The following is a 23,059-nucleotide window of genomic DNA, read 5'->3' as shown; positions in this document are numbered from 1 at the left end:
CCCTTCTCCTCTCCTCTCCTCTCCTCTCCTCTCCTCTCCTCTCCTCTCCTCTCCTCTCCTCTCCTCCCCTCTCCACCATGTTATCCCGTATCACCACAGTCCTCTTAGCTGTGTTGTGTCGATGTGTGCTGGTGTCTCTCGGGGTGGACCCCCCTCACCCCCGTCGGGAGATCCGAATCGAGGGAGACCTCGTCCTTGGGGGTCTGTTCCCGGTCCATGAGAAGGGGGGAGGAATAGAGGAGTGTGGGAGGGTAAACGAGGACAGAGGGATCCAGAGGTTGGAGGCCATGCTGTTTGCTATAGACAGGATCAACTCTGATCCTACTCTACTGCCTGGAGTCAGTCTTGGAGTTCACATACTGGACACCTGCTCTAGAGATACATACGCACTGGAACAGGTTGGTGAGCAATGTCACACACACACATGCACCCACACACATATGCACAAACACACACACACACTCTTTATTGCTTCCTGCTTTTTCTTTCTGAGCTCTTGCTCTAGAACATTTATACAAATGGCATAATAAGCTTGACCTTGAAATCACAAAAGTAAGCATTACTGTAGCTCACAAAAAACACTGTGATCTCCTTTTCTTTCAAAAGATTTGAAAATATTACATTTACAGTCTTTCAATAAGTGTTTATTGAGTGTATGTACATGGGTGTTTGTGTGTGCGATGCTGTGTGTGTGTGTATGTGGATGTGTTTAAGTATACTTGTGGGGACCAGAAGTACCCACAATAATAGTAAACAAACAAACATTTGGGTCAAATGATATTTCTAGGGGGTTTAGAGTTAAGGTTAGAATGAATGTTAGGGTTAGAATTAGGGTTAGGGTTAGGGTTAGGTTAGGGGTTAGGGAAAATAGGATTTTGAATGGGACTGAATTGTGTTTCCCCACAAGGTTAGTTATACAAGACTGTGTATGTGTACTACCCAGGCGCTGGAGTTTGTGCGTGCGTCTCTGACCAAGGTGGACGATACAGAGTTTATCTGTCCTGATGGATCCTACGCTCTACAGGACGACAGTCCCCTGGCCATCGCTGGAGTTATAGGAGGATCTTATAGCAGCGTGTCTATACAGGTAACACACAAACAAGATCACATGGTTTGACACGTTTTGACTTCAGTATTCAACGTTTGACCATTGGGTTAAGTTAAGGCATTTATTCCGAAAGGTTAAGGTAAGGGTTAAGGTTTGGGATAGGGTTAAATCAGAAACAACGTGACGGCTAAGTTTAGGCTTTAATTCCGAATGGTTAAGGTAAGGGTTAAGGTTTGGGATAGGGTTAAATCAGAAACATCTTGACGGCTAAGTTTAGGCATTAATTCCGAATGGTGAAGGTAAGGGTTAAGGTTTGGGATAGAGTAAAAAAAGATTTTTTTAAATAATGTGCTGCAAGCCTACTTGATTGGAGTAGCGCTCATCGTTGCCGGAGTAGCGCTCATCGTTGCCCCTAGTGGCGGCTTTGAAGGCATCTCCCGACATCCTGGACAAACGTCAAATATCACCTTGGATCTCGAGTGACCTGGCTGAACAGACACAAGTACCACACATGCACGCACACATACACAGACACACACACAAACAAGTCCATTCACACACATCCAGTGATATGGTATTGTGACAGAGTAAGGTGATTTACATAGTTCAGCATAAATCCTCCTCTTCTACTCCTCTGCACAGCAAAATCACTGGTGTACAGTCGTGGTCAAACGTTTTGAGAATGACACAAGTATTGGTCTTCACAAAGTTTGCTGCTTCAGTGTTTTTAGATATTTTTGTCAGATGTTACTATGGTATACTGAAGTATAATTACAAGCATTCCATAAGTGTCAAAGGCTTTTATTGACAATTACATGAAGTTTATGCAAAGAGTCAATATTTGCAGTGTTGAACCTTCTTTTTCAAGACCTCTGCAATCCGCCCTGGCATGCTGTCAATTAACTTCTGGGCCACATCCTGACTGATGGCAGCCCATTCTTGCATAATCAATGCTTGGAGTTTGTCAGAATTTGTGGGGTTTTGTTTGTCCACCCGCCTCTTCAGGATTGACCACACGTTCTCAATGGGATTAAGGTCTGGGGAGTTTCCTGGCCATTGTTCAATGTTTTGTTCCCCGAGCCACTTACAGTGGGGGAAAAAAGTATTTAGTCAGCCACCAATTGTGCAAGTTCTCCCACTTAAAAAGATGAGAGAGGCCTGTAATTTTCATCATAGGTACACGTCAACTATGACAGACAAATTGAGAAAAATAAATCCAGAAAATCACATTGTAGGATTTTTAATGAATTTATTTGCAAATTATGGTGGAAAATAAGTATTTGGTCACCTACAAACAAGCAAGATTTCTGGCTCTCACAGACCTGTAACTTCTTCTTTAAGAGGCTCCTCTGTCCTCCACTCGTTACCTGTATTAATGGCACCTGTTTGAACTTGTTATCAGTATAAAAGACACCTGTCCACAACCTCAAACAGTCACACTCCAAACTCCACTATGGCCAAGACCAAAGAGCTGTCAAAGGACACCAGAAACAAAATTGTAGACCAGCACCAGGCTGGGAAGACTGAATCTGCAATAGGTAAGCAGCTTGGTTTGAAGAAATCAACTGTGGGAGCAATTATTAGGAAATGGAAGACATACAAGACCACTGATAATCTCCCTCGATCTGGGGCTCCACGCAAGATCTCACCCCGTGGGGTCAAAATGATCACAAGAACGGTGAGCAAAAATCCCAGAACCACACGGGGGGGACCTAGTGAATGACCTGCAGAGAGCTGGGACCAAAGTAACAAAGCCTACCATCAGTAACACACTACGCCGCCAGGGACTCAAATCCTGCAGTGCCAGACGTGTCCCCCTGCTTAAGCCAGTACATGTCCAGGCCCATCTGAAGTTTGCTAGAGTGCATTTGGATGATCCAGAAGAGAATTGGGAGAATGTCATATGGTCAGATGAAACCAAAATAGAACTTTTTGGTAAAAACTCAACTCGTCGTGTTTGGAGGACAAAGAATGCTGAGTTGCATCCAAAGAACACCATACCTACTGTGAAGCATGGGGGTGGAAACATCATGCTTTGGGGCTGTTTTTCTGCAAAGGGACCAGGACGACTGATCCGTGTAAAGGAAAGAATGAATGGGGCCATGTATCGTGAGATTTTGAGTGAAAACCTCCTTCCATCAGCAAGGGCATTGAAGATGAAACGTGGCTGGGTCTTTCAGCATGACAATGATCCCAAACACAACGCCAGGGCAACGAAGGAGTGGCTTCGTAAGAAGCATTTCAAGGTCCTGGAGTGGCCTAGCCAGTCTCCAGATCTCAACCCCATAGAAAATCTTTGGAGGGAGTTGAAAGTCCGTGTTGCCCAGCGACAGCCCCAAAACGTCACTGCTCTAGAGGAGATCTGCATGGAGGAATGGGCCAAAATACCAGCAACAGTGTGTGAAAACCTTGTGAAGACTTACAGAAAACGTTTGACCTGTGTCATTGCCAACAAAGGGTATATAACAAAGTATTGAGAAACTTTTGTTATTGACCAAATACTTATTTTTTTTCCACCATAATTAGCAAATTAATTAATTAAAAATCCTACAATGTGATTTTCAGGATTTTTTTTCTCTCATTTTGTCTGTCATAGTTGATGTGTACCTATGATGAAAATTACAGGCCTCTCTCATCTTTGTAAGTGGGAGAACTTGCACAATTGGTGGCTGACTAAATACTTTTTTCCCCCACTGTAGTTATCACTTTTGCATTATGGCAAGGTGCTCCATCATGCTGGAAAAGGCATTGTTCGTCACCAAACTGTTCTTGGATGGTTGGGAGAAGATATTCACGGAGGATGTGTTGGTACCATTCTTTATTCATGGCTGTGTTCTTAGGCAAAATTGAATGAATGGTCTCAGGATGCTTTACTGTTGGCATGACACAGGACTGATGGTAGCGCTCACCTTGTCTTCTGCGGACAAGCTTTTTCCGGATGCCCCAAACAATCGGAAAGGAGATTCATCAGAGAAAATGACTTTACCCCAGTCCTCAGCAGTCCAATCCCTTTACCTTTTGCAGAATATCAGTCTGTCCCTGATGTTTTTCCTGGAGAGAAGTGGCTTCCTCGCTGCCCTTCTTGACACCAGGCCATCCTCCAAAAGTCTTTGCCTCACTGTGCGTGCAGATGCACTCACACCTGCCTGCTGCCATTCCTGAGCAAGCTCTGCACTGGTAGTGCCCCAATCCCGCAGCTGAATCAACTTTCGGAGACGGTCCTGGCGCTTGCTGGACTTTCTTGGGCTCCCTGAAGCCTTCTTCACAACAATTGAACCTCTCTCCTTGAAGTTCTTGATGATCCAATAAATGGTTGATTTAGGTGCAATCTTACTAGTAGCAATATCCATGCCTGTGAAGCCCTTTTTGTGGAAAGCAATGATGACGGCATGTTGCAGGTAACCATGGTTAACAGAGGAAGAACAATGATTTAAAGCTTCCAGTCTGTTATTCTAGACTCTTATCTCCCTCACTAACTTTAAGCATCAGTTGTCAGAGCACCTTACCGATCACTGCACCTGTACACAGCCCATCTGAAATTAGCCCACACAACTTCCTCATCCCCATATTGTTGTTTATTTTGCTCATTTGCACCCCAGTATCTCTATTTTCACATCATCTATCATTCCAGTGTTAATACTAATTGTAATTATTTTGCACTATGGCCTATTTATTGCCTTACCTCCATAACTTGCTACATTTGCACACACTGTATATATATTTTCTGTTGTATTTTTGACTGTATGTTTGTTTTACCCCATATGTAACTCTGTGTTGTTGTTTTTATCGCACTGCTTTGCTTTATCTTGGCCAGGTTGCAGTTGTAAATGAGAACTTGTTCTCAACTGGCTTACCTGGTTAAATAACGGTTAAATAAAAAATAAAAATATAATAATACTTTGATGGTCTAGTTTTACCCTAACACAGTGGTGTTAGGAAACTCCTGGTTTACAGGCCACATCAGGCCTCTAATTCACATTACGCTGGCTTGCAAAGTAAAGTGTAATTCCTATTGGAATCCAGCCAGAGTTAGGATACACAACAGTTGCAATTTTTATTCTCCTGCAACCTGCATTCAGAATGACTGTCAGGATTAAGAAAGATTATAAGAAGACTAGCTAAACCATTTAAACTGGAATAACCATATCAGTAACGGGTGCAATAAAAATAACTAACTTGATTGGATTAGTTTTGAAAACGGTATGTTCTTTATGTAGCATAAGATTAACCAATCATTCAATGCACATGCAAAAACACAGATATTCAAAACAATCCCAAAAAAAATCCACCTGCAGTAGAGCATGCTGGGAAATATGATAATGATGGGCGTGGTTTTGATGGGACTGTTTTACTCTCCAAAGTGTAAAACAATAACTCTGGTTATTAATACCAACACTGGGGGTTGTTTTAAACCACTGAGTGTTCATTTAACTCAATTTAACTCCTGAATCAACACTAGAAATGTTACACTGAAAAATCAACACTGGCCAATTTGCTGTGTGTGACTGCACAAAGCATCCTCTCCTTTCCTCTCCTCCATCTGACCCAAATCCCTAATCTCTCAATTTCTCTCTCCCTCCAACTCTCCCTCTGTTTTTCCTCAATCTCTCTTTCTTTTGTTTCGCTCTCTCTGACTCTCCTACCCCATCTTTTCCTCTCCATCTCTCTGTGATTTTCCTGTTTTTTATATTTTTTTCCACACTATGAGGTTGGAATAATACTGTGAAATTGTGAGAATTATGATAATGCCCTTTTAGTGTAAGAGCTGTTTGAAAAGACCGCCTGAAATTTCAGCCTGTTTTGGTGGGATGGAGTTTTGGCCTGCCTGGTGACATCAATAAGAAAGACAGTTCCAAATCTCTCTGCCGATAACAGCTAGTTTTCAGTTTTTCCCTCCCCACTCAGACCACTCCCAGACAGTCTCTTGCTAAGATGATCTTTTTGAACATTTAAATTTAAAACAATCAAATTAAGGTACTTAATTGTTAGCCAGAAATAATTTGATAATGAGATAAAAATGGCTGCATTGGGCCTTTAAAAGCTGTCACTCCTTCACTCCGAGGGGAGAGCCCAGTGTATTCTGACCTCAGCCCACTCTCCTCCTCTCTCAGATAGGCATTGTTATCCCTCCATCGCTTTTTTTTCATCACACACAATTAGTCCTTGTTTTCTCTGGGCTGACAGTTGTTGTTGTTGTTGTTGTTGTTTGGCCTGTGTGCCCTCAGAGCAGTCTGTGTGTGTGTGTGTGTGGTGTGTGTGAGAAAGAGAGAGAGAGAGAGAGTTTTCCTATATGTGTTCTTTGCAGGTTATCTGTTCCTACAAACATACTGTCATAGGTATTTAGTTAGTTTACAACCATAGATGCCTAGCAGCTATTTGTATAGTAACCACATCTGACTCACGTAACAAATAAAAAATGCTGTCACTACACCCTCTCTCAGTCCACACACAAACTTGCACACATTACTGGAATGTATTCCCATGTTCACATCATAGTTCACAAAATGACTCAGATAGCAGTCATGTAATATGATTAGATGGAGAAACACGTCAGTATATCCACCTGTACAGTGTGTGTGTGTGTGTGTGTGTGTGTGTGTGTGTGTGTGTGTGTGTGTGTGTGTGTGTGTGTGTGTTTTAATCTCCTGGATTATTAATTTAATGAGATGCTGACATGTTGTCAAAACTTCACAGAGTTGTGCTGTGAATTAAATTAAATATAGACGAGCCATAGAACCATGCCCTAACTGGATTAAACATGAGCTAAACCAACACAGCTGTACTGTGTGTGTGTGTGTTTGTGTTTGTGTGTGTGTTTGTGTGTGTGTGTGTGTGTGTGTGTGTGTGTGTGTGTGTGTGTGTGTGTGTGTGTGTGTGTGTGTGTGTGTGTGTGTGTGTGTGTGTGTGTTTGTGTGTGTGCGAGCGTGCGAGTGTAAAATCCCAATCAGGAGAACGTGACCATAGAAAAAGGAATATAATATGAACCCCAGAGCCCTGATGTCCAACACTAATGGATGAGTGTTTGCAAGTGTGTGTGCATCATCATCTCTGTGTGTGTTCGTTTCTCACATCTTTTTGCCTCTCTTTCCCAGGTGGCCAACCTGCTCCGCCTCTTCCAGATCCCTCAGATCAGCTATGCCTCCACCAGTGCCAAGCTCAGTGACAAGACGCGCTACGACTACTTTGCCCGCACGGTGCCCCCTGACTTCTACCAGGCCAAGGCCATGGCAGAGATCCTGCGGCTGTTCAACTGGACCTACGTGTCCACGGTGGCATCAGAGGGCGACTACGGAGAGACGGGCATAGAGGCTTTCGAACAGGAAGCACGAATGAGGAATATCTGCATCGCTACCTCTGAGAAGGTAGGAAGAAATAGGAGTGGATAGGGTTGTCAGGAGATTATATAGGTAGATTGACAGTGAAGGAGATAAGAGTAGACCTAGGTTAGAATATAGAAGAACAAGCATGGAGTAGATGAGGGGTTGGTCAAACAGAAACAGCAGGAGAAGAGTTGGGTTTAGAGTTAACCCTACAGTGTGATACTATAGTATTTTAGCCTGCTATTCTATGTAATAGACCTCTTCCTGAATTTTGTTTACTCTCTCTGGTTCCAGTTTAAATAACTAATTACCTCCTCCTGTCCAGGTGGGGCGCTCTAATGCTAAGAAGTCCTATGAGGCAGTGATCAGGCAACTCCTCCAGAAGCCCAATGCCCGCGTGGCGGTTCTCTTCCTGAGGAGTGATGACGCTCGGGAACTCCTCTCTGCCGCTGCACGACTCAACGCCACCTTCATCTGGGTGGCCAGCGATGGCTGGGGGGCACAGGAGAGCATCGTCAAGGGCAACGAGGTCACGGCCGACGGGGCCATCACCCTGGAACTGGCGGCCAATCCCGTGCCGGCTTTCAACCGCTACTTCCTATCTCTGGATCCAATCAACAACCGCCGCAACCCCTGGTACCGGGAATTCTGGGAGCAGAAGTTCCAGTGCTCACTTGGCGGAGGGGGAGGAGGAGGTGGGGCAGGAGGAGTTGGGGCAGGGGGGATGGTGTCTCTCTCCCTCCCTCCATGTGAGAAGGGTGTATCGGTGGATGACAGTAACTTTGAGCCCGAGTCCAAGATCATGTTTGTGGTGAATGCGGTATACGCCATGGCCCACGCCCTCCATAAGATGCAGAGGACATTGTGTTCCAACACCACCAAGCTCTGTGACAGCATGAAGGCTCTGGATGGACGCAAGCTCTACAGAGACTACCTTCTCAACATCAGCTTTACAGGTCAGTACTGTCTGAAACTACCTACTGATCCTCAGCTTCACAGCTCAGTACTGAAACTACCTAATGATCATCAGCTTCACAGGTCAGTACTGTCTGAAACTACGTACTGATCATCAGCTTCACAGGTCAGTACTGAGACTACCTACTGATCATCAGTTTCACAGGTCAGTACTGAGACTACCTACTGATCATCAGTTTCACAGGTCAGTACTGTCTGAAACTACGTACTGATCATCAGCTTCACAGGTCAGTGCTGAGACTACCTACTGATCATCAGTTTCACAGGTCAGTACTGTTTGAAACTACCTACTGATCCTCAGCTTCACAGGTCAGTACTGAGATTACCTACGGATCATCAGTTTCATAGGTCAGTACTGAAACTACCTACTGATCATCAGTTTCACAGGTCAGTACTGTCTGAAACTACCTACTGATCATCAGCTTCACAGGTCAGTACTGTTTGAAACTACCTTCTGATCTTCAGCTTCACAGGTCAGTACTGAGATTACCTACGGATCATCAGTTTCATAGGTCAGTACTGAAACTACCTACTGATCATCAGTTTCACAGGTCAGTACTGTCTGAAACTACCTACTGATCATCAGCTTCACAGGTCAGTACTGTTTGAAACTACCTTCTGATCCTCAGCTTCACAGGTCAGTACTGAGATTACCTACGGATCATCAGTTTCACAGGTCAGTACTGAGACTACCTACTGATCATCAGTTTCACAGGTCAGTACTGTCTGAAACTACCTACTGATCCTCAGCTTCACAGGTCAGTACTGAGACTACCTACTGATCATAATTTTCACAGGTCAGTACTGTTTGAAACTACCTACTGATCCTCAGCTTCACAGGTCAGTACTGTGACTACCTACTGATCATAATTTTCACAGGTCAGTACTATTTGAAACTACCTACTGATCCTCAGCTTCACAGGTCAGTACTGAAACTACTTCCACAACATCAGCTTCACAGGTCAGTACTGTACACCTGGGAGAATGGAAGGGGAGCGGTAGAGTGAGAGAGGGAGGGAGTTAAAAAGAGAGAGGTAAAGGGGAATGCTCAACATGAACTTTACTGGTGGTCTTTTTGAGGGGAGGGAGAGAGATGAAAGGGGAGGAACGAGAGTTCAGTAGGAGAGAGAGAAGGGGAGAATGATGCAAGCATTGCTTTCGCAAGCATAGCAACATGAAACGTATAAGAACAATTCACCTTAATTAACATGTACGGTCATGCTTGCTAGTTGCCATTGGCATTTATTAGCTGTATGTAATTGATACGACAGCACAGAGCAGGTGTGACGAATCACAGCTCAAGTTAATCCAACCCCATATTCTATCATGTCTACTAATGACATTCCATTTTATAATAGAGACTCCTATAGAAGTAATAATGAGATTGTGTGTGTGTGTGTGTATGTGTGTGTGAAGACTGGAGAGAAGAAAGAAGGGGAAATAGGATTGGGTTGAGTGGCAGGTGGGGTACAAAGACAGAGGAATAAATACACTGCTGTAGGAAAGACAGACAGACAGGTATTGAGGTGCTTACTCCACTGCTAACCATTACCAATTGGGGACATCAAAATACATCAACAAACAGCTCTGCCACTACAGCTTTAGAAAGACTGGGAGAGGGAGTCAGAGACAGAGAAAAGTGGGAGGTTTGGGCATATGGTGACTGACAGGCAGACTGAAGTGGGGAGAGGTGGAGAGAAAGGAGAGAAAGGTAGCAATAGTGAGAGGGAGTGAGGTGGAGAGAGAGGGATAGAGCGAGGGATGGAGGCAGAGAGGTAGAGATGAGTTGCTGGTGGCGTGGGACAGTATGAATCAGCAGAAGAGGATTCTCTTTGAAATTCCACATCTTCATTTCTCAAGCTGCAAATCAAAGGACTCAGAGCATGACTGTCTGAGGGAGAGAGCGAGAAGGAGAGATAGAGGGGGAGAGAGTAAATACAACCCATATTTATGTTTATTTATTTTCCCATTTGTACTTTAACTATTTGCACATTGTTACAACACTGTATATATACATAATATGACATTTGAAATGTCTTTATTCTTTTGGAACTTCTGAGTATAATGTTTACTGTTAATATTTATTGTTTATTTCACTTTTGTTTACTATCTACTTCACTTGCTTTGGCAATGTTAACATACGTTTCCCATGCCAATAAGGCCCTTAAATTGAATTGAATTGAATGAGAGATAGAGGGAGAGAGGGTGAGAAGGAGAGAGATAGGGGAGAGGCAGAGAGGCAGCCCAGCCTCCAGTGAGCAGGAGAGGAGTGGAGGTGGGAAAGATAAGTCTGAAAAGTTAGGGAGGGCTGGAGAGAAAGTGAGAGAGATGGGGGAGTCTTATCTGATCTGCTAGCATCCCTAAAGTTGATCTCCCCTCTCCTCCCTTCCCTCTCTCCCCCTACCTCCCTTTATTTTGGTTACCATAGCTAGAGGAAGAGATCTCTTTAACTTTGAAAGAGGGGTTTCGAAGGAGCATAGGGGATTTAACGGGTGTATGTGTGTTTGTGTGTGTCTCAGTCACCAGATCTCAACCCAATTGAACACTTATGGGAGATTCTGGAGCGGCACCCAGGACAGCGTTTTTCACCACCATCAACAAAACACCAAATGATGGAATTTCTCATGGAAGAATGATGTCACATCCTTCCAATAGAGTTCCAGACACAAGTAGAATCTATGCCAAGGCGCATTGAAGCTGTTCTGGCGGCTCGTGGTGGCCCACGAGTTGCCAGACAATTTAAGTTGGTGTTTCCTTTATTTTGGCAGTTACCTGTATATTACAGTTCGGAATAGATAGACATGTGGTACACTGGTGATGATCAAGGTGAGGAGGATGAGGCCCTCTCAACGCTAGAACAGACCCCTCTCTGTAGCTATGCTGTTGCTATGGTAATGAAGCTGACACTATGGCCAATTGTCGAAGTAATCCTGTAGATGTGAGCTTCTCTCAATGCCAACTGCTGAACACACACATGCACGGATGCACACACACACACACACACACACTCACTTATACACACTCAGAGATTTGCACAAAACGACAGCTTGAGATGTTTGTTTTTTGCTGCCATGAAATCGCAGACACCCCCAACCCACACACTTTTTAAAGCCGTCATTCAACTCCCACCTACCCACCCCCATCTGCAGCTCAGATCAGTCAACACACACACAAACACACACAGGCAACCTCCTGTTCAAATAGTTGTCATAGATGTGTGATATTCCCTCTCCTCTGCTCTTTTATGAGTGCATGTGCGTGCGTGCGTGTGTGTGTGTCTGTGTGTGTGTGTGTGTGTGTGTGTGTGTGTGTGTGTTAGCAGAGCGAGGAGAGGCATTGTGCCTTCAGGGCGCTATTGAGCTGAGAGCTTACTGTAACGGTTATGTGCCAGAGAACAACCTTCACTCTCTCTCCCTCTCTCTCTCTCACTCTGTCTCTCCCTCTCTTTCTCCTCCTCTCCCCCTCCCCCCTCTCTCGTCACACTTGATAACAGTGCTTCCCACTCATAAACTCTTCACAAGCTTCTTCCCTGGCTGTTATTTTTCCTTTCCTTTCCTCCACTCCATCCCTCATTCCCCTTCCTTTAGCTCATCCTTTTATCTCACACCTTTCTTTCTCTGCTATTCCTTTTCCTTTTCTGCTATCTCTTCTTTCCTCTTGTCAGTCCCCTTCTGTCTCCTCTCTTATCTTGTCTATCACTCTTTTTCTTTCTCGACCACTGGCTCTGTTCTTTTCTCTATCACCTCTCCTCTCCCCTGCTATTCCTTCTTTTGTCTCCTCTATCACTCCTCTCTTATCTCCTTTCCTGTCCTATTATGGTGCCTCTTTCCTTTCTTCTCTCTTTTCTCTCTCTTCTATCTCTTCTTTTCTGTCTGCTGTCCACTCTGAATCTCTATCCCAGGAGAGAAAGACCACATAGAGAACAGATATAGCCCATAGTGGTGTTTTGTGTATGTGTGTTGGTGTACACTCTATGTAACCCTGCAGTGCTGTGTAGCTGTGTGTGTGTTGTTTCTGACACGATTGTTCCTTCTCCCGACACACGCTCACTCTCCCTGGGACACAGATGTATGAGGTCATCATCACCCCAAACACTCCTGATTGGACTGAACACTCCCCATGCCTAACACACATCACACACATCACACGCACACACGCACACGCTCAGTGTGCCTAATGCACATTACACACACCACTTTACATTGCAGCCCTGAAGATGCTAGTGAGGGTGGATGAGAAAGATGATGAAAAAGAGGGATGAACAGAAATAGAGAGTGTGAGGGGAAAAGAGGGAGAGAGAGCCTCTGGGATCTCCAAATCACCCATCTACAGCAAGGACAGTAGAGGAGAGGAGAGGAGTATTTTCCGTGAAGATTATCTGAGCATATGTTGCACAAAGCTGTTTTATCCTGTCTAAATGTTACCTGTCCCCTAGTGTGTGGTGACATCAGCTAATTAACAGCCAGCCAGGTGGACTGTCTCTCTCTCTTTCTCTCTCACCCGCCCACCCTCACTCTCTATTTCTCTCATGTGCTGCAGTATCAGATTATGTATTCCCTCACTTCCCCCTTCATTGGATTAAAGGGGGTTGTCTCTCCTCCTCCCTGTAATACCCACAAACCCCTGCGGCCAGCACGTTACCCCGATATGGCAGAGAGCGTAATTAATTTCTGAACCTCTGAATGAAAACTCCTCTTCCCCTTACTTTTAATTAATCTAGAATAATAAAGACTCTCCCAACTATGTCAAGTTATGCATGTTTTTTAAACTATTATAAACCTTTTGCTCTCAGAATGAAATCTCGCTCTCCTCTCTCTCTCTCTGACTCTTTCTCTTCTAACTTTCCTCAGTTTTTCTCTAGTCTTAATCGCTGTAGTGTAGCTCCAGCTGTTTCAGTGTTAGAGAAAGCCTGCTGCATTAGTCTCTGGATAGAGAGAGCTAGAGAGAGAACGCGAGAGAGCATTGTTGTAGCAGTAAGCAATAGACGGATGGTGTGGACAGACTTGCTCTGCATATGAAAGCAGTGCAGTGCTTTACTGTCTAACGTAAAGCTGCAGACTTTGCTAACTTCAGCCTCTTTCCAATGTCAGTGTGGACTAGGACAGTGGTTATTCCACTAGAGCGCTCAACACATAGCAGATACTGCTGGGGAGACCTGAGGAGACTTGTGCCAACTTTAGAGCCTGAACTGGAGTCTCCCAGAGCTCCTAACCTGTTAGAACAAGCTGAGGGGAGCGATGTGTCTTCACCCTGGGCTACAGATGTTCTCTAGACTGATAGGGTCAGATACTGTGTCACATAGAACATAATATAGGAAATTGCAGGACGAACAGTTTACGGGTTTGTTAGGAGTGTGTGTGTGTGTGTGTGTGTGTGTGTGTGTGTGTGTGTGTGTGTGTGTGTGTGTGCGTGTGCGTGTGTGTGTGTTCAGCAGTTGGTATTGAGAGAAGCTCACATCTATGTGAGTGAACAGTGGACACAGGCTTCCATTCCCACAAGGCACCAAACCTGAATGAACTAGATCACACAGCCATAGAAACAAAGGCCTCTACTGGTGGGGGTGGGGATCTGATAGCATGTTTTTCTGTTGTTGTATTTTTTTCTCAACCAGCTCTCACGGTCTCATGTCAGAATTAGACATTTGTCCATGTTTCTCAAACTTTATATTTCAAAGTTGTTCCAAATGTCAATTTTCGACATTGTTCCAAACTGAATATTTCAAAGTGTTTAAAGTTAGGTTTAGGCATTAACTCTGAATTTTTAAGGTTAGGGTTAAGATCAGGCATTAACTCGAAATTCTTAAGGTTAGGCATTAACTCTTAATGGTTAAGGTAAGGGTTAAGGTTTGGGATAGGCTTAAAACAAAAATATCTAAAACAACTTTCTATCGCTGGATTCGAACTTGCAACCTTTGGAATCAGAGGCAGATGCTTACTATTGCCCCTAGTGGCCATTTTCCCATTTCAACTCCCAATGTCCTCAGACATGGATGGACGGCAAATACTGACTTGTATCACAGGTGACCAGGCTGTTTTTTCTACCACCTTGTCTATGTCAGGTCTACACAGTCATAAAATCTTCAGGGGTTTTTATCGCTTTGGTGCACATTTCACAAGTATGTGAAGTACAAAACTCAAAGATAATCAAAAAGGCAGTTGTTTCAAAACTCTAAGCACATTTTCAATTGACAAAGTACAACACACAAAATCATACAGCCACTTTTTCACCAAACTTAATCAGTGTTTCATCTAGAAATACATGTTTCACATTGCAGTACATGTTCATATAAAGTAATTGCCTTTCACAATGCAATGCTCACATTACTTTTGATATGATTCTCTTCTCTTTTGATAAAATACATTTTACTATTACTTAATCCAACTGCTCTTAATTGATGATCACTTTAATGTTTGGTAAACCTATAGATTTTATATGTAAACTGGTTTGTCTACTACAGATTTTGAGAACTACATAATGAAAATGTATGTCTGTAAAGTAGAAAAATAAAAAGTATGATATATACTTGAATGCACTACTATGATGATGACTGTTATGATTTTACTCCACAGTAAGTTTCTAAAAAATCTGATATTGACAAGAAGAGATGTACGTATGTTACAAATCAAGTCAAAGTTTATTGGTTTGGTACACAGATTAGCAGATTGGACAGCAGGTGCAGCAAAATGCTTGTGTTTCTAGCGCCTACAGTACAGAAATACCAAAGCAATACGCAAATATTCTAGAAAGTCCAAAACAATAAAGAAATGCAGCCCCTATACAGTAAACATGTATCCAAAATGAAGTTGCTGGGGTCTTTTTGCTTTACTAAAATTGCATTGGCCAATACAGTACTGTAATATATGCCATTTACGTAGCAGACATTTTTATCCAAAGTGACAACAGCCCACACATTTTGGTATGTGAACCCAGTGGGAATCGAACCCACAACTCTGGTGTTGCTAGTGGCATGCTCTTACGAACTGAGCCAGGACCACCACAATACATAATAACAATACAATACTGTAAAATACAATACATGATTACAATACAGGTGGAAGATGTATGATTGCCATCCCCATGAGCGTACCACCCTCCTTCAGGCCATGGATGAGGCATAAAATGATTTCAGTCCAGACCTATGTCAGGCTTGGATTCACCATGCCAAAAGGTTTTTCCCCAGGTGCATGAACAATGAGGATATTTACTGTGATGTCGATGAGAACCTATGGCCAAATGCTCAAGACAGGCTTGATGCAAACTAGTGCCTGCAAAACATTATTTATTTAGTTTCATTAATTTGATTACATTGTGAAAGATGTCTTCAATGATCACACCTTTGATCATACATGGGATAGAAATGATGGAAATGTGCTGTTCAGTCAACGTTAATGGGTAGTGTAAGTGTATTGCCTAGTGTGAAAACAGTGTAATGTACTGTCATTTACAGTACTGTGGCATACTACATTCAAAAGGCAATTTGGAAACATGTATCTTACATTTTTTGCTATTGGATTAACTAGTTGTTAAAATAACTAAATTTAGAAGATATTATTATGTTATGTTTTGGTGATTAAACCAATGAATTCATTATATGTCACAGTAAACTTAGATTTTGGATCAATGATTGTGTGGTGAAATGTCTACGAACAAAATGAATGCACAATGAAAGGTTCTGAATTTAAGACAGGCTGTGTAACGTGTTACCAGTTTGAAGTTATGTACTAAGTTTGGACAATTCACCACATACTTGTGAAAATAGTACCAAAGTGATAAAAAACAACTAATCTTGCAGTGTTGCAGTGTCTGTAACTTGCAGTGTTATACAGTTATGTATTGACTGTCAGCAAGGTCTCAGTTCTGTGTGTGTGTGTGTGTGTGTGTGTGTGTGTGTGTGTGTGTGTGTGTGTGTGTGTGTGTGTGTGTGTGTGTGTGTGTGTGTGTGTGTGTGTGTGTGTGTGTGTGTGTGTGTGTGTGTGTGTGGCTATTTTGCTTTATTATATAGATATGGACTATATTTTGTAGTATCAAGAATTCTCATCTATTCTCAGTCTAAAGTTCTTATCAGCTTTTCATAATTGAAATCATTTAACGTTTATCTTTGAAAGAAACCTAAACACTGCCTATATCCTAAAAGAGAGAGGGAGAGATAGGGAGAGAGAGTGAGGGAGAGAGAGGGAGGGAGAGAGAGGGAGGGAACGAGAGAGGGAGATGGAAAGAGAGAAAGAGAGGCATAAGAAGGAGGGGGAAAGAGATGTAGGTTGTCTTTGTGATATATGGATTTCATAAGCCCCAAACCCTCTCTGGTCTGACACTCCATTCTTCTTCTAGTCCTAGTCAGCACACAAACACACACACAATAATATCAGCTTTAGTTCCAGTCTGCCACAATTCTCAGAACCATGTGCTCTAAACCAGTTAGAATAGGTCCTAACAGAGCCTATCCACACAGAAGCACTGTTTATACCTGGTGCTATCATGCTTCCTGTGTCCAGAGTATGTCCACGTTCTGGTGGTGCCCACATTTTCGGACAGGTGTAGACAATTAAAAGATGCATTGGGAACTGATTTTGATCAGATCTTATAAGTGTAAACGGACAAGATCAAGACAAGATCAGGACGAAAGATGCATGTTACCACCAAACATGCATAGCCCACGGATAGGCTTAACCTGACCCTTGTGTCCCCTCTAGAATACCACGTGTACAGTAGATGGTAGTCCTTATATGACCTGATCCTGAGGTGCATATGAACACAGGATCTATATAAAACACAGGATCTATATAAAACACAGGGTCTATATAAAGCACAGGGTCTATATAAAACACAGGGTCTATATAAAACACAGGATCTATATAAAGCACAGGGTCTATATAAAACACAGGATCTATATAAAGCACAGGGTCTATATAAAACACAGGGTCTATATAAAGCACAGGGTCTATATAAAACACAGGGTCTATATAAAACACAGGGTCTATATAAAACACAGGGTCTATATAAAACACAGGGTCTATATAAAGCACACAGCAGCATCATGGGAAACAGAACTCACTATGACACACTGAGCATTTACAACCCATCAGTAAACACACGCTGACTCGATCTTGTTCATGGAAACACTGTTGCAATATACCCTCAATCTCAGTCTCAGCTCTGTATAAGCCTACCTCAGAGGGGTAAACACTAATGTTTCATCTTGTAGTGAGGAGATGAGTAACCTTTCCTGAAACCTGAAGACTCGTGTTAGCTCCCCAAGGGTTCAAACCAAGTTAGTTAACACTAGTGCAACACTCTCTTACTCGCTGCAGTTGTGTTGCTGTGCACAGTATATTGACCTCAGTGAGATGCTGTAACACAGGGTTAAACCACTAAATACACTTGCTACAACATTCTCACTTTGTCACTTCGACTGGCTCTTATGTGATTTATGTCTTGGAATTCAATACACTCCTCTGTGACACTGCTTTGTTCAAATCGTCTTTAAATTAAATTGAAATCCTGACACTAGTTCCATTCTGTTTCTTATCTTCTCTCCTCATCTCTCTCCTCTAATACCCTACCATTCTCTTTCACCACTCCGCCCCTCCACTCTCCTCATCGCCCCTCCTCTCTCTCTCTCTCTCTCTCTCTCTCTCTCTCTCTCTCTCTCTCTCTCTCTCTCTCTCTCTCTCTCTCTCTCTCTCTCTCTCTCTCTCTCTACCTGTCTGTCTGTCTCTCTTTCTCTCTCTCTGTCTCTCTCTCTCTCTCTCTGTCTCTCTCTCTCTGTCTCTCTCTGTGTATGTATCTCTCTCTCTCTGTCTGTCTCTCTCGCGCTCTGTCTGTCTGTCTGTCTGTCTGTCTGTCTGTCTGTCTGTCTGTCTCTGTCTGTCTGTCTGTCTGTCTGTCTCTCTCTCTCTCTCTCTCTCTCTCTCTCTCTCTCTCTCTCCTCATCCTTATCTCCCTCTCAGCTCCCTTCTCTCCTCTCGGCAGTGAGACCGTGGTGAAGTTTGATCCCTATGGCGACGGGATGGGACGTTACAATATCTTCAGTTACCAGCGCAACGCTGATCGCTATGGCTATGTGCCCATCGGCGAGTGGGCAGAAACTCTGAGCCTGAGCAGCGACCTGATTCGCTGGCCAAGGGAGGTGGTGCCCCCATCCCAGTGCAGTGACCCGTGTGCCCGCAATGAGATGAAGAAGATGCAGGCTGGTGAGGAACACACACACACACATAGGGCTTTGAGCAGGCTGCTCACTGCGATCTAGTGACAGTACTAGTAGAGTGTAGTAGAGTGTAGTAGTGTAATGTGTTTTGGAAGAATGAAATGATTGGAGCAGCTGGCTTTCATGTAAACATCGTAGTTTCCTTTTCTAACATAAACTCTGCCAAAGTTAATGTGTATGTTTTATACCTGTATCTTGTAGGAGAGTACTGTTGTTGGATCTGTACGGCGTGTGAGGCTCATGAGTACCTGGCTGATGAGTTCACCTGTTCGCCCTGCGCCCCCGGCCAGTGGCCCAGTGAAGACCTCACTTCCTGCTACGACCTGCCCGAGGACTACATCATGTGGGAGGACGCCTGGGCCATCGGACCCATCAGTATCGCCATTGTCGGGTGAGACTTTAGAGGAGAGGAATGGGGATTAGTCTCACCAGTTGGCCCCCGACCCCCCCAAAAATAAAAAATAAAAAATATCATTTTTGGAAGTCAGTTGGGGTCTCATCTTACTGGTAAGAGATAGCATAGTACAATACACTACGTGCAATCGAAATTGCATCAGCAGTTTTTCTCTTATGATGTCAGTCACTGACAGTCAATCAATTAGACCATGTCAGCTAGCATTTTATAGATTGCTAGGTAAGTTAGTCAGCTATTTAAACATTTTGCCGAATTACTGACCGGGCACGCAAGCCATGTGCCCAGGAGCCCTGACCTGCATGGGGCCCCCATTGATTTTGTTAGTCACGCTCACTCAGATATCATATGAACATGGCATAAGTCATGGTAAAATGTGTACAACTGCAGGGAATTAGCTTTAACACTGCGAAATGTTCTCTCCATCCCATGACAAAATAAGTAGAATCGCATGAAATTATTTTTAAAACTGCAACATTTTCTCTCTGCCCCATGGACAATGTGTAGAATTGCAGGACATTAACTTTAAACCTGCACATTTTTCTCTCCGCCATGCTAAGAGGGAGGCCACTAAAATGTTTTGCCCCAAAACAGCCCTGGGCATAGGCTTAAAGTGCAGGTTTTTGTTTAGGCCTAGTACTAATTCTAAATGAATTAGGGGATTCAATAAAGTAAACTGAAACTGATCTACTCTCCCTCTGCAGGTTCCTGTGTACATCTCTGGTGTTCTGGGTGTTTGTGAGACACAACAGCACGCCCCTGGTGAAGGCGTCAGGCAGAGAGTTGTGTTACATCCTACTGCTGGGTGTCTTCATGTCCTACTCCCTCACCTTCCTCTTCCTGGCCAAGCCCTCGCCTGCTGTCTGCGCCATGCGACGCCTCGGCCTCAGCACCTCATTCGCTGTCTGCTACTCAGCCCTGCTCACCAAGACGAATCGGATCGCCCGGATCTTCAGCGGGGTGAAGGATGGAGGCGGGACCACGAGGCCGCGCTTCATAAGCCCCACCTCTCAGGTCAGAGGTCATCCTAGCTGTCAATCAAACAGGGATAGAGGGAAGGAGAGGGGAGGAAGATAGGGAGGGAAATGTAGGAATGGATAGTTATAGTTGAGATGATGATGGTGTTCCTCTATCTGATGATGGTGTCCCCCTCCCCCCTTGCCTCCCCTCCCCAGGTGTTTATCTGTCTCAGTCTGATATCGGTCCAGTTAGTGATGGTGTCTGTGTGGTTGCTGCTGGAGGTTCCTGGTACCAGGAGGTTTACGTTACCGGAGCGACGACAGACAGTGATCCTGAAGTGTAACGTCCGTGACTCCAGCATGCTGCTGTCACTAGTATATGATGTGCTCCTGGTCATCCTGTGTACCGTGTAGGTGGTGTGTGTGTGTGATTGTGTATTTGTGTGTGTGTGTGTGTGTGTGTGTGTGTGTGGACTTCTCAAGATGTATTATTCTGTTTATTGCTTTTGACTTGAAGGATTATTTAGTCTTTCTTTCTTTTCTTGTCCTTTATCTGATGCTAGGTACGCCTTCAAGACCAGGAAGTGTCCAGAGAACTTCAACGAGGCTAAGTTCATAGGTTTCACCATGTACACAACCTGTATCATCTGGCTAGCCTTCCTGCCCATATTCTATGTCACATCCAGTGACTACAGGGTGAGAGCAAGGTTCACACACACACACACACACACACACACACACACACACACACACACACGTGTGTGCATAAACAAAAACATGTACACAACCTTTATTTTTACAACACTTTTTATTAAGACTCACTGCTGTCTTCTAATGTCACTGGCTACAGGATAGCTGACAGGATATCTAACTGTTTTATGTGCACCCTTATATTAATGTTAATCCAAGAAGCAGTCCCTCACAGACATAACTGCCAGGTACTGACAAACTGCTGACAAACAGAGCAAGAGGAGGGAGTGTGTTTACCTGATCCTTACAAAACACACACACACACAGCCTTAGGCTGTGGAAAAGACGAACCGCTGCTTTGGTCTTGGTCATTTGACTTTGTGATTAGTCAGGTAGGGAGAGACACGCAAACACACTCTGGCCTTGCCTGTGAGATGGTATGTGTGTGTGTGTGTGTGCGTGCGTTTGTGCGTGTGTGTGTGTGTGTGAAGCAGGAACACGTGCATGTGTGCGTTTGTGTCTGTTCATGCATATGTCCATAAAAAGAATCCTCCCTTCCTCTGCTCCTCTGTTCCAGTGGAGTTACCATGCTCTCTGTCTCCCTCTACAGGTCCAGACCACCACCATGTGTATCTCTGTCAGTCTCAGTGGTTTCGTGGTGCTGGGCTGTATGTTCGCTCCCAAGGTCCACATCATCATGTTCCAACCACAGAAGAATGTCACCAGCCTCCGCCTCAATATCAACCGCTTCAGTGTCAGTGGTCCTGCCACCACATACGCTTCACACGGTATGGTTCAGTTAGGTCAAAGACACTGACCACTGAGCATGGTTTGTTTATGTTGCAGAGGTGTAATTTAACTCAATTCCTCAATCTTTTTTCTTCCCATTTTTTTTTCTCTCTCTCTCTCTCTCTCTCTCTCTCACTCTCTCACACACACACATCAGTGAGTGCCCAGTATGTACCGACAGTGTGTAATGGGAGAGAGATCGTTGACTCCACCACTTCCTCTCTGTGACGCCCACCCACTCACCTCTCTATCCCTACCCCCCCAGAGACTTAGCCAATAGGCACACATTGTGCCCCCCTGACACCCCCTCCTCCCACCACGTGGACTAGCACAGTACCGTTTCACGTCTGTAGAAAGTGTGTATTATGATTACATTATTTTCTAGTGCTGTACATATATAATGGAATCGACATTGTTGTAGACATACAAAATAACAAAAAAAAACTTTGTAGGAGGATTTTTTGAGCCTTTGTTTTTGATAGATTTGTTAAGAGGCTGTGTTCATTTATTTATAACTGTGCGCTGGGTTGTGATAGGAGTGTGTTGTGTATGTGTGTTAGGGTTGTGTATGTGTGATAGGAGTGTGTTGTGTATGTGTGTTAGGGTTGTGATAGGGCAGCAGGTAGCTTAGTGGTTAAGAGCGTTCTAATCCCCGAGCCGACTAGGTGAAAAATCTGTCGATGTGCCCTTGAGCAAGGCACTTAACCCTAATTGCTCCTGTAAGTTGCTCTGGATAAGAGTGTCTGTTAAATGACAAAACAAATATAATAGGAGAGTGTGTGTTAGGGTTGTGATAGGAGTGGTTGTGTGTTAGGGTTGTGTATGTGTGATAGGAGTGTGTTGTGTATGTGTGTTAGGGTTGTTATAGGAGTGTGTGTGTGTGTATGTGTGTTGTGTGCATTACATGCTGACTACACCGGCCACGTGCGTGCGTCCGCATGTGCCATTGCGTGCATGTTGATTTTGTACATCCACACCAGACACGATCATGACACGCAGGTTGAAATATGTGAACCAACTATATTAATTTGGGGGCAGGTTGAAACACACATGAAATATTCATGGACATTTAGCTAGCTAGCTGTTGGGACTGCTAGTTTGTCCTGGGATATGAACACTGGGTTGATATTTTACCTGACATGCATATGGTCCTGTTTTTTACGGTGGCTAATTTTAGAAAGAAAGGGTCCAGATTGTCTTGCCCAGCTGATTTGTAGGGGTCCAGATTTTTCAGCTCTTTCAGAACATCAGCTATCTGAATTTGGGTGAAGGAGAAGCAGTGGGGGGGCATGGGCAAGTTGCAGCGGAGGGTGCAGAGCTGGTGGCTGGGGTAGGGGTAGCCAGGTGGAAAGCATGGCCAGCCGTAGCAAAATGCTTATTGAAATGTTCGATTATCGTAGATTTATCGGTAGTGACAGTGTTTCCTAGCCTCAGTGCAGTGGGCAGCTGGAAGGAGGTGCTCTTATTCTCCATGGACTTTACAGTGTCCCAAAACTTTTTGGAGTTAGTGCTACAGGATGCAAATTTATGTTTGAAAAAGTTAGCCTTTGCTTTCCTAACTGATTGTGTATATTGGTTCCTGACTTCCCTGAAAAGTTGCATATCGCGGGGGCTGTTCGATGCTAATGTCGTACACCACAGGATGTTTTTGTGCTGGTCAAG

At 43.9% G+C, this 23,059-nt stretch overlaps 1 protein-coding gene across 1 annotated transcript; it reads left to right on the top strand.

Annotated features, from left to right (window-relative positions):
* Positions 1-49: 49 nt before the first annotated feature.
* On the top strand, positions 50-21,996 carry grm3 (glutamate receptor, metabotropic 3). Its single transcript, XM_041837535.2, has 11 exons — positions 50-398; positions 944-1,087; positions 7,141-7,410; positions 7,694-8,324; positions 18,291-18,533; positions 18,749-18,938; positions 19,664-19,973; positions 20,135-20,328; positions 20,482-20,614; positions 21,219-21,396; positions 21,555-21,996. The coding sequence occupies exons 1-11, from the start codon at positions 78-80 to the stop codon at positions 21,623-21,625; spliced, it is 2,685 nt and encodes an 894-aa protein (XP_041693469.2). The 5' UTR covers positions 50-77; the 3' UTR covers positions 21,626-21,996.
* The last annotated feature ends 1,063 nt before the right edge of the window (positions 21,997-23,059 follow it).

The sequence above is a fragment of the Coregonus clupeaformis genome, chromosome 19 (genome assembly GCF_020615455.1).
Source record: "Coregonus clupeaformis isolate EN_2021a chromosome 19, ASM2061545v1, whole genome shotgun sequence".
In the NCBI taxonomy this organism is placed as follows: domain Eukaryota; kingdom Metazoa; phylum Chordata; class Actinopteri; order Salmoniformes; family Salmonidae; genus Coregonus; species Coregonus clupeaformis.
Note: the sequence above shows the minus strand (reverse complement) of the source record. Positions and strands in the feature narration are given on the sequence as shown.

Excerpts from the sequence above, each read along its gene's own strand:
- grm3 (XM_041837535.2), top strand. The coding sequence starts at position 78 with ATGTTATCCCGTATCACCACAGTCCTCTTAGCTGTGTTGTGTCGATGT. Across the intron at positions 19,974-20,134 it reads TCATAAGCCCCACCTCTCAG|GTGTTTATCTGTCTCAGTCT; the intron begins GTCAGAGGTCAT and ends TCCCCTCCCCAG. Across the intron at positions 20,615-21,218 it reads TCACATCCAGTGACTACAGG|GTCCAGACCACCACCATGTG; the intron begins GTGAGAGCAAGG and ends CTCCCTCTACAG.